We start from the raw sequence: 12093 nt of genomic DNA, 5'->3' as shown, positions 1-12093 counted from the left end.
TGGTGCAGAGCATGGCAGTGGCCTCTGAGGTTGAGGGGATGGAGGACCCTCGAAGCGTCACTCGATGCAGCTTCGAGCAGGGGCCTCGGCCTTAACCTTGAGTGAGTTCCCCAAATTCCGCTTTCCTCGTGTGGATGGCAAAGTGCAGAGATGGAAACATCACTGCAGTATGTGAAATGCCGTTTAAGCGCGTTCACGGAGGAAGGCAGAGGCGATTATCTCGGCAAGTTCACTGGGCAGCAAGGGGCAGACCGGGAGCCCGGCCCCTTCCCCTCGCCCAGAGGAGCCTGCCTTCCAGCCTCAGAGCCACCCTCACCCCACCTCCGTCTACACTCCACAAACCCACCTTGACCCACTTTGCGGGTGCCTTGGGGAAGTGGGAGAATTTATAATGTGCCGTGACCCCCCCAATGCCATGTAGACAGTAAGTGGTAACCAAGTCCATGCAAAGGCCTATTTGGTCCCCACTGGTGAGCTTTGTCACCGGAGAAAACGAAACATTGACAGCCCTAGTGCTGGGCAACCCTAGTGGCCACAGCATCAAGCTCCTGCTGTGGGTGACTCCAGTCCACTCGCCACCAGGGCCTGTGAGAGGGCTGAGTGACTGAAGCAGTCATGGGTGTATCCATGGAATTCAGAATAAAGGATGTTCGAGGGAAGTGGTGACATTTAGGGAATGTTCCCAGCCAGGGTAGGAATCCGGGTCTGGAGGTCCTGGGGTGGGGGTGCAGAGTCCAGGAATGGCGGTGGTGGTCTGTGTTCCTGCCAGGGCTGTGCAAGCTCCCCCTTTCTCCCACCCCCAACCTTTCTGCTGCGCAGACCCCTTCCTCATCGTCTCTGGCCCCACCTGGGACTCCTCGGACCCTGGCCCAGGTTTGGGGCCCTGGGAAGCGGGAGCTGTCTGGGTGCTCCTTCACAGGGTGGGGATGAGGGAGAGTCGGAGAGCGCTGCTAACAGTCTTGGGGACTAGACAGTGGCATTGTCCCCAGGTCCCAGAGCTAGAAGATAGGACAAGGCAGGGGAAGGGTCGTAGGTCGAGGGGCCGTGCAGGAGGCATCTGAACCTTGGGCAGCTGGGGCTGGAGCACAGAGGCCCTCTCAGCTTCATGGGATGCTGGTTCTCGCTGTTCCTGACCCTTGAGAGACATGTTGGGTCCAAATTTTAATTTCCTGGGTGAGGAAAAGGGGTCCCGTGTGGGAAGAGGGCAGCTAGTGTCAGAAACGGTGTGAATGATGTGAGTGGGCCGGGGCCAGGGCCGAGGCCTCGTTCCCGCCAGAATGGGCGACTCTGGGGACCCCCGCGATGCAAACCTGCCACTGCCTGGAGCGCGCTGCAGTTGGCAGGCTGGCCAGGCCCAGGCCTGTTCTCTCAGAATCTTTGAACACTGAGGAGCACCCTCAGAGAGCTCGGTGGGTAGAGTCAGGTCCTGGAGGAAGGGGCGAGAGGGTGCGAGGACCCGAGGCCAGGAGAGCCGGAGCCGGTTCATCCTGCTGGAAACAAGGAAAATGTCTTTTCCTCGGGCTGATGGTTGCCCCAGGCTCGGTATTGTAGGCGATGCACCTGTTCTTTGCCTGGGCACTGCGTGTTCCTCAGTGTTTCCCAAGCTGTACCGTGTGCGGGAACCATCCGCAGGCCCAGGGCGGGGCCGGACAAGTGGAGTTTCCCCCAGGCAAGGCCCATGCTGTCGGCCTTGGCCACACTTGGAGTAGCGAGGCCTTGGGGGACCAAGAACCCGCATCGTGACTTGGAAGCTGCCTTAGTTGGAACGTTCATGATAGATGGGGGTGCAGGAAGAGGGGTTGGCCAGGTGGCTCTTTGGCTTCATTCACTGCATTAATTCCAAGCTGGAACCTTCTGTCCCCTCTGCCCTCCTAACCTCCCAATCTTTCCTCAGTTCTCCGAGTAAAAACGTGGCACCCACTGGCACCCTCAGGTCCTCTGCAGCAGGACAGGAGACTCGGCAAAGCCAAGCTGAGAAGCGCTGGGGGTGGCCAACGGTGTCCCCATGGGGTAACCCCAAGTTACCTGGAAAGAGCTCCTTGACCATGTTGTTTGTCCCGGGGAAGAAAGAGGTGCAGGCAGATGTCCTTCCCCACTGTTCATTTCTGGAAAATGCAGGTTGTGAGGGAAATGAAAAAGGGAGTCAAATCATGTTTGCTTTTCCAAAGAAGTAGATAGGGGTGTCCTGCTCCCCCGGCCGCCTGCCCAGACAATGTGAAATGAATATTTCCATCCTTCACATTTCATGGGCTGCATGGCCTGTGCCTGGGGGAAGTGGCACCTTCAGGGCTAGACGTCAGGGAAAATACTCGACCGTCTGCATTTCCACCTGCTCAAAGCCCTTTCTTCCCGCACCCATTGGACCCGCACAAGAACCCTGGCCAAGGGGCCTCTTTACACCCAAGGAGGCTGCAATGTGGCAGGCGCTGCTCAGGACACTGCGCTGTCTGGAATCCAGGCCCTCAGTGCCCAAGCAAAGGGGCAGTCCCCAAGGGTGGCAGGGCCTTGGAGACATGGAGCCACCAGGAAACCATGCTGAGCAGAGAAAGTGCTCTTGCAGAGCTGCTGGAAGGATGATGGCTCTAGGAATTAGAAAGCCATAGGCTCGGCTCTCCCTACCCCACAAAGAGAACTAGTTGCCTTTGACTCTGTCCCCTCAGACCAAACTAATTCTTACTTGTCTTCACTTATCATAAGTAGCAGACTTGAGAGTTGGTGAACATGTTTTGTTCCGTGCCTATAGTGACCTCATCGACAAGCAGGGAAAGAAACTGTGATCTGAACTCTGCCAGGCCAGGAGGCACGTTTCAAAATGTGCCGTAAAGGCTACTGCCCCAAGCCACGTTCCCAGGTGGAAGTTTCCAGGAATAAATGCAGGGGAGAGGTTGCTGCCTCCTCTACCGTGCCTTCCAAGAGCCAGAGCTTCTCCAAAAAGTGAGATTTCAAGGTTACCTGACTCAGCCCTGTCTTATGTTTATCCTCCTGGACTAGGAGGCTGGGGGCCGGCAGGGGTGGCTGCATCCTGCCCCCTCCCTGCAGGGAGCATAGGCCAGTGTAGGATTCCAAGGGCCGCCCAGCCAGTGGGTGGCCATGGCGCCCTCAGAGAGGCCTGGACTGCCACTTCCAGGTGCTGCCTTGGGCAGGTCTCTGAAGCTGGCGGAGGGATTGACATTCATCAAACATCCTGAGAAACAATGTCAAAAAAATCAGCAAACGCCTGTAATCCTAGCTCTCTGGGAGGCCGAGGCGGGCGGATCATTTGAGCTTAGGAGTTCAAGACCAGCCTGAGCAAAAGCGAGACCCCATCTCTACTAAAAATAGAAAAAAATTAGCCACGCAACTAAAAATAGGAACAAAAAATTAGCTGGGCATGGTGGCTCACACCTGTAGTCCCAGCTACTCAGGAGGCTGAGGCAAAAGGATCGCTTGAGCCCAGGAGTTTGAGGTTGCTGTGAGCTAGGCTGACGCAACGGCACTCTAGCCTGGGTGACAGAGTGAGACTCTGTCTCAAAAAATAAAAAATTGTGGTAAAAGACAAAATTTACCATCTTAAGCATTTTTAAGTGTACAGTGCAGTAGTGTTAAGTACATTCACACTGTTGTGCAACCACCACTTACATCTAGCTCCAGAATTTTTTCATCACCCTAAAAGCAAAGCCCAAGCCCATTAGCAGTCACTCTCCAATCCCCCACCCCCAGCCCCTGGAAACCACCAATCCATTCCCTCTCTATGGATTTGCCTGTTTTGGGTATTCCATGTAAATGAAATCACACAATATGTGGCTTTCTGTGTCTGTCTCCCCGCACTTAGTATAACGTTTTCCACATCCATCCGTGCTGTGGCATGTGTCAGTGCCTCAGTCCTTTATATGGGTGAATAATATTCCATTGTATGAATGGACCACATTTTGTTTATACACTCGTCTGCCCATGGACACTGGAGTTGTTTCCACATTTTGGCTGTTGTGAACAATGCAGTGGGTATTTCTCACAGCCCTCGGTTCACCCCAGCAGAAGACAGTGACTTCTGGAGAAGGAATGGGCAGCTTCATACTGGCCACAATAGTGTTCAGGATACTTGGGAGGGTCTCCCCACCCCCCTCCGCTTCTCTGTCTGTGCTACCCAAGCAATCGCCAGTTATTCTCCACTAATCCAACTCCTGTATGTCTGCATGTGTTCATTTTTTCCTCCTTCCAGATTCCTTGTCTACACAGGGGCTGACATCTGCATGTGGCCCCCTCAAGACATGGTTTGGATCCCTAGGTACCTTAAAAAGACACAGTTCTCTGGGCCAGCAGAGGACCCAGTACCACAAAGATGTGAGGCTGAGGCTGAAGGTATGTCTCTGAAGGCTATAAGCCAAGAGAGGACAGAAGGCTCTGATAAGTTTGTCTGGAACTTGGTGGGTTTGCCCCTCCACAGAGCCTGGGGCCTGCTTGTCTCAGCAGCAGCAGCCCCCTCATCCCTAACTGAAGCCCAGGTTTCCCTCCCTTTGCCAAATATCTCTTCCCTTTGCAGAAATAAAAGGCCTCTCTAAGCCAGATACATTGCCTCTGACGCCAATGTGTCAGCTCCCACAAAAGAGATGATTTCCTGAATAGGGTGAAAAATGAATGTGAGACCCCTTGATTCCCCTCACATCAGGATAGGGCTCTGCCTGGGTGTGGTGAAGGGAACAGAGGCAAGGGTTGGTTATGCAGGGCCTGTGAGGGAGGCAGGAGTTTGGAATTGCTCGTAAGTGTGTGTCAGGGGAACCCACTGGAGGACTGGGAGAGAGTATGATCTGGGTGCTGTGCACCATGGGAGCTGGCAAGAGTGGAAGCAGGGGGCCAGTTAGGAGGCTGCCAGCATCATCCAGGCGAGAGGACTCCTGCTCCTCCATCCAAATCTGCCCACTCTTTTTTCCATTCCCTTTCTCAGTTGCTTAAGCCGGGAACTTGGGGGTCATCCTTGACATTTCCACCCGGAAACATTTGTTGACATGCCCTCTCCCAACTCTGTCCAAGCCCCATTGAGGGACACTCTCCGGGCTCCTGTACGTCTTTGCAGCACCTGTCACAAGCTCAAGTAACTCTTGTTTTGTACAATTACTTGATCGTGACCACGAATCTTCAGTGCCTCGGAATCATCTGGGAACCTGTCCAAATGGAGCCGTCTGGGCCCCACTCCGGGATTGAGGAGGTGCCGGGAAGTAGCATTACGAAGTAGCAGCCGGGATTGGAGCAAATGTTAGAGAGTCAACTAGACTAACCTCCAACAGGGCAAGAGAATCGTTATAAACGAATAAGCCCAGTTTCGCGTTTGTGTTGTCGGTTACTGAGTTCGCGTTTTGGTCAAGCCTGGAATTCCCTTTCTCCTTCCTTTTAGCTTTTTGGCTTGCCTTGGTTTGCAAGAGACTTGCAGTGGCTTAGACAGCGGGCTGAGATTTATAAAGACCGCAGAATGTCAACTGCTTCTTCGCGAGCGCCGCCTTCCACACCCTCACGTGGGTACTGACATCCGCCCCATTCTAGGGATGCACAAACAGAGCCGCTGCTAGCTACGTGGTCCCGGGTCACTGGGACCACCTCCCCCGGCTCTGCACGCACCGGCCGTCGCCCTTGACAACGCGACCCAAGGTCACCGAGGTCCCGCCCCCAGGCCCGACTGTCCGCGCGCGGTCCCGCCCACGCGCCTGTGCAGGTGGCAGCGAGGCAACCCGGCGCGCGCCGTGACGTCACCGCGCCGCGCCCGCGGAAGGCCCGCCCGCCGGCCCCGCCCCTCCGGCCTGGCCCCCGCGGCCCCGCCCCTTCCGCGTGGCTGCGCGCGGCGCTTGGGAAGGACGACATGGCGCGCGAGCTGCGGGCCCTTCTGCTGTGGGGCCGCCGCCTGCGGCCTCCGCTGCAGGCGCCGGTGCTGGCGGCCGCCCCAGGAGGTGAGGGCGGTCGAGCCGGACGGGCAGCGGGCGGGGCGGGCCGCGGAGACGGCAGGGGCGTCCCCGGGGCTCCGAGCCGCTCTCCGCGCTCCGGGGTAAGGGGCGCGAGGCGGAGGCGGCACCTGCCTCACAGGCGTGCGCGGGGCAGGTGCGTTTCATTTCGCCCCACTCCTCGTCGGCCCCGGCTGGACTCTTCTGGCCACTTGACTCCTCGGCGCCCTGACGGAGGCCGGCTTCGGGCCGCTGTCTGGGAGTTCGTGGGGGCGGCGCGGAGGGACTGTGGGCTGGTGTCTCCCGGCGCTAAGCCCTGTCGAGAACAAGCGCTTGAAGTCGGGAGGGTGCGAGTGCGTTGGGGAACGGGCTTCCACAAGGGTGATCGTGTGAGCCCCTGGGTTGTGCTTTTACTCCTCGCCCCCTAAGTAACTCATGAACCGTTCATTTGTCAGTTCGTTTATTGGACGCACGCCTGAGCCAGCACGGGTTCAGATTCTGGGAGGCGACAGTGGACAAAACCAGCAGCGGTCACCGAGCCCTCAGGGGGACGGTGACTCTGGCTTGTTGACCTCTGCATCCCCAGAGCCTGGAATTGGTAGATACTCCAATAAATGTTATTTTTTCTTCCTTAAGGAGAAAATGACCTTAACCTGTGCTTTCCCACTCCCCACCGGGAAGTAACCACAGTGAACATTTCGGCGTTGCTTCCGGGCTCAGCACACTCAGTTACACACATATAAGTATAAATATACATTATTACCATTTTTGCGTAAAAAAAGCTAAACCATATACGCATTGCGCTACAGAATTTTTTTTTTAGCGCTCCCAGCCTTCCTTACACGTCTTTTCACGTCATTGTACACGGGTCTAGGGGCTTCCCAGTGGCTACCCCGTATTCTGTATTATGAAGATATCATTTGCTTAACATTTTCTTGTTGGTGGACACATTAAAGGTTATTTCGAGTTTTTATTTTTATTACAATGCTGTATAGAATGGGCGAGTACTTGGAATTTTTGTGCACAGGTGTGGTATTTCTTTAGACTTAGAGTTTTTGAATTGATGTTTCAGAGCCTGTGCATTTTTGAAATGTCAGCTGATAATACCAAATTGTGGCCCACAAAGGCTTTTTTAAGCCTTTTTAATTATATTAATTTATATTCCCATTAGTAGGCATCAAGCCTGTCTTCCTTCTCCACACTAGATGTTATGTTTTCTCAAAACCATTTGTCTGTAGAAGATACTTTGTTTAATTTTCATTTGTGTGGATACTAGGAGTAAAAATGTTTTCACTTGTTTAATTATGTATTTATATATTCTCGTCATATCTTTCATACTTTTTTTTTTTTTTTTTTTTGGAGAAAGGGTTTCACTCTGTCTCCCTGGGTAGAGTGCAAAGGCATCGTCCTAGCTCACTGCAACCTCAAACTCCTGGGCTCTAGCGATCCTCCTGCCTCAGCTTCCTCAGTAGCTAGGACTATAGGTGCACGCCACCACACCCGGCTAATTTTTCCTATTTTTGGTAGCGACAGGGTCTTGCTCTTGCTCTGGCTGGTCTTGAACTTCTGACCTCAAGCGATCCTCCCACTTCAGCTTCCTAGAGTGTTAGGATTACCAGGAGTGAGCCACCTTTTCCGGCCTCTTTTGTACTTTTTTCTGTTACCTGAGTTTTTAATTTTGTTGTAGTCTTTAACCATGGTTTTTAAAAATAACATGTATTCACAGATAAGACAACTGTAAGCTTTACTGCTTTATTTATTACTGTTACTTTTAGCCAACATTTTCCTTTTTTGTATTTATTTTCTGTTTTACCTGAGTTTACTTTTGTGTTAGTTTTACATAAAAAGTCTGTGGATTGTATAGTTTCTAAGCCCATTATGTCTAAAAAGATTTTTATGTTGCCCTTGTATAGTAGTTTGGCTAGGTATCGCATTCCAAGTTAAAATAATTTTCCTTCAGAAAGTGATGCTATTCCTCTGTTGTCTTCTAGTACCGTTATTACAGTAGTCGTATCAGTTTGCTTTTTGTTTCTTTTGTAGTTAACTTGGTTTTTTTCCCCTTGCAGTTTAAGATTTTTTCCTCGTGTTCTGAGATGTCCACAGGTGTTTGTAATTTGTGCTTCATAACACACAGTATCACTTCCATTTGGAAGATATTTTAATTTTCAGCACAGGAACATTTTAATTTTCTGTTTCTTTATCTTGCTGCCTTAATCATCTCTGTCCTCTCCTCATGCAACTTCTGCTGCGGTGGTTCAAACATTCCTCTGCTTGAGTCCAAGATGCAGAACCTGTTCTTGGCAGCCTTCTATGGAGCAGATGCTCTTCATGTTGTCACCTGTGTGGATAAGCGTGCAGGTCAGTTGTTTGGGTGGATTAGGTGATGAGTGAAGAAAACACAAGTCTCATACAATAAAGGAGAAAGACTGTGGTTATAGGTAGATCCACCCATTCAGAAAATCCAGAATTCTTGAAAATTCGTGTTGCCAGATTCTAGCATGTGCTTGGTTTGACTTGTAATATGTGTCACATCTCTGTGGAATTCTCTACCTGTGCTGTGCCACCTCAGTTACCCACAAGCTTAGCTCACTTGTTCCTTAAACCTTGCCTCGCGCATCACCCACCACCAGCCTGGTCACTCGCCCTCAGAATCTCTCTGAGTTGTGGGCTAGAGTCTCTGCTGTGGGCTTTGTATTTTTCATTTTTGCTCGTTTCTTAGTCTGTTCAACGTATTGGAAATGCTCCTTGGGTCTTCAGAGATGATGTGACTCTGCCATCTAGGGTCGTACCTGGCTGCTGGGCAGTGTCCTGGGCTGTGTGGGAGGCCTGTGCACCGTTTCAGGGAGCATAGAAACAAGTGGTGGCTGCTTCGGCTGCCTGCAGCACGGTAAGTTTCACAGACAAAGGGATATTTGGGCTGAGTGTGGAAGGCTGTCTTCACTGCAGGGAGGAGGGGCATTCCATGCTGAGAAAACTACAGGGCCAAGGGGGTACCTCTGAATAGTTGGTTTGACGAGAGACTGGGAGGAGTGTGCGGAGAGGTGGCGGATGAGGCTAACAGTCACGGCCTTTCTCTCTGTCAGATGTAAACTTGTGGGTGGGAGCCGAGTCCTGTAATCCTCAGGACGGTCCCAAAGCCAGACCTGGGCCCAGTGTTTGGGGCACCCAGCCAGCCACCTGACACTGTGAGGACTTCACACACCAGACTCTCCGCATGCCCTCAGGACCTGGTGACTGATTCATTTATCTATGGTGAATCTTAAATTAGTTGGTAATTGGGAACCACCAGTATTACAAACAACAGAATTCCAACCAGGTAATTCTCTCCCCTGGTCAATGTTCTTCATTGTAGGGAGTAGGGATGACAGAACATGGGTTACCTGGAAAATGTAATGTTAATGAAAATGTGAACTGCCATCAAACCTTTTCGGCAGTGCCCCAGCCGTATTGGAAGTACGGATTTGCCAGTAGACTAATGAGGCTGCCTCCCAAAGGAGAGGTGCGACCTGGAAAATTCAGCAGCAGACTCACTCTTCCAACGCAATGTGACTGTGTGGTCAGGCAGGTAGGGTGGTGGGTTGGTCATTTTTTGTGGCCGGTAACTGCCACGCACCAAAGCAGCCCAGCACAGTCCCAATTGTGCCAGATGCTCTGGTTTTTGTGGTTGAAGTTGCTAGAACATGACTAGCACAGTAGGACTGATTGATGCTGGAGTTAATGGCTTGGGCCTCTTCGTTCTCTGTAAGCTAGAGACGTTGCTGGAAACGAGAGTTGTAAGGGTGGGCTGCAAGCACTGGGAGGCTGGAAGAGCTGGTTTCGTGGGTGGTGTAGGCTCAAGCATCGGTAGGTTTGTTTCATCTTCCCAGAGGAACCCCTCCTGGAGCCCGCTCCTGAGGACAGCAGCTGCCTGGCCGCAGCCTCCCAGTTAGTACTGGATTCTGTGGACTTATTTTGCTTCCTTTCTCTGTTCTCCCTTTGTGTGGAGCCCATGCTATTTAATTTCTGCGCCTCTTGTGCTGCAGCCTTTGCAGAAATTCAGGTGAATGTCTGGTGTTTCCAGGCTGTCCTATTTACGAGGGAGGGGATAGTGCTTGCTGGTCAGATTCTGCTCTGTGAAATAGCTTTTTATATTGCTAAGGTGACATTGCAGTATAGGGTTAAGCGTCCTTATCACCTGTGCCGTCTCTGTAAACCATGGTGCTGGGATTTAGATGAAGGCTGAGGAGGGAGGTGTGGCCCAGCTGCCCAGGATGTACCAGGTAGGCCTTCGGCTTGGGTAGGTCACAGGGGGCTGAGCTATCTGAAAAAACAAATCAACCCCAATGTAGTAGGTTAGCAAAGACCTTGTAAGGTACTGGCTGAGTAGTTGGCCAGAGCTAAGCTGAAGGAGAATTCTCCACGTGTTCTGCTACCCCTTGGCAAGAAGAGGAGTGCAGCTTGAAGGAGCAGGGAATGTCAGGTTGATGAGAAAACAGTGTAGGAAAATAAACATTTCTCACCCCGCTCAAAATGTCAGTTAAACACCACGTGACAAAGGTGGATTCCATAGAGGGAGGCCATTACTGAGGCCAGTGATGCTCGCTTGTCTCAGAATAGTGACAAGGGTCTTTAAAGTGAAGGAAAATTTATTCAGTTCACACTCAAGTGAAATGCTGTAGGTTCAAAGCTAGAGGATGTTCTTAGATTGCATTTCTGGTGCCCTCAAATATTTAGCCAGCTAGAATTTTTCTTCAACACCATCCCACTCAGTCCTACAGAAGAATTGCCTTTTGCTAGGAAGCTGTTTTTGCTTATCCACAGGGACCTCCCTGTAGATTTCAGGAGGTTTGTTTATGGTGTGGCTGGTTCTTTCTGCTAAAACCGCTGGGAATTACAGACCATAAAAGCTGTAGCTTGGAGACCCAGCATCTACTTGGGTGGCATCATTGCTAACTGCTTTTTAACCAGGTGAGTTCCCATAGATCAGGTAAATTGAAAGCAGGTGTAGCTGAGTCATGGATTTTTAAAAGAATGGCCATTATTTAGCGGCCATATAATCAAGAAATGTGATTAGAGTATGAAGAATTAATTTTGAGATAGCCAAAATAAATAGCAGAAGACGATACAACATTATTAACGAAATAGAAGGTCTTTACATACACGTGCAGGTGTATTGATAGAATGAAGTCCCCACATAGGAATGCTAGATTAGAGGGCAAATGCATTTGCAGTCTTGGCTGGGATATGACTCGGTCACCTTCCAGTGGGCTCAGACCGTTTTGTGCTGCCCTGAGCAGGTCCCCACAGGGTCCCCAGAGGTACTCTCTGAAAGTTGCCCCTGCAAGTACTACTTGGACTGTTCTTTTGGCATCTCTCCTTTCATCTGAGCTAGTGCAGTAACCGCGGTTTGAATTGGAGCGAAATGCAGACTCGGGGGCCTTAGATCAGCGGTGCTGAGCTGCCCTTACCTAATCCCTGGGAGCTCAGCACCACCTGGTGTACACACCACTCCAGGTGGGTGAAGGGGGCTGGTCACCTGTGGTACCGCATTACAGTCGGCCTGCTTCCTCTCCACCTCCACCCTTGAGCCTTGATTCACCAATCGTGGGTCCATGCTGCGTTGCTGAGATCCCACGTGGGAACCCCAGCCTGCCTTAGTGACTTCCTTATGTCAGTCCCTGCAGGACTAGAGGCCTGCTGTGACAGCACCCTGTGCCCAACAGGCTTTTCAGAGCCCAGTTGTCAGATTGGCTCTTGGGCTGCCACCTGCTCCTGGACTCCCACACCTTGAGCCTGCCACTGCAGCCAGTGCCGCCCCACCTGGCTGCCTGGGCCTGACTGTCTGTGTCCTGGAGGTGGCGCCACAGGAGCCCCTCTGCCTAGGCCAGGCTAGGTGTGCATCTGGCAGCAGGTTCACAGCGACCGGGAGTGAAGCTTGCTTTTCTGTCCTCCTCCGCCTCCTGCCTTCTTTCTCTTCCTCCTCTTTCTTTGGGTGAAATGCATCATGTATATGCAGCTTTAAAAAGGAGAACGGGCCGGGTGTGTGGCTCATGCCTGTAATCCTAGCACTCTGGGAGGCCGAGGCAGGAGGATCGTTCAAGGTCAGGAGTTCAGGACCAGCCTGAGCAAGAGTGAGACCCCATCTCTACTAAAAATAGAAAGAAATTAGCTGGACAACTAAAAATATATAGAAAAAATTAGCCGGGCA

At 51.8% G+C, this 12093-nt stretch overlaps 1 protein-coding gene across 1 annotated transcript in view; it reads left to right on the top strand.

The window, feature by feature from the left end:
- The first annotated feature begins 5796 nt into the window (after positions 1–5796).
- Positions 5797–12093, top strand: part of TRAP1 (TNF receptor-associated protein 1) — a 54217-nt gene continuing 47920 nt past the window's right edge. The window contains exon 1 of the mRNA XM_012647529.1: positions 5797–5915. Within this exon, the coding sequence (XP_012502983.1) occupies positions 5828–5915 (88 nt within the window). The 5' untranslated portion in view covers positions 5797–5827. The remainder of the gene's footprint in view (positions 5916–12093) is intronic.

Source organism: Propithecus coquereli, unplaced genomic scaffold (assembly GCF_000956105.1).
Source record: "Propithecus coquereli isolate 6110/MARCELLA unplaced genomic scaffold, Pcoq_1.0 Scaffold27, whole genome shotgun sequence".
Classification (NCBI taxonomy): Eukaryota; Metazoa; Chordata; class Mammalia; order Primates; family Indriidae; genus Propithecus; species Propithecus coquereli.
This window is presented reverse-complemented; position numbering and strand designations above follow the sequence as displayed.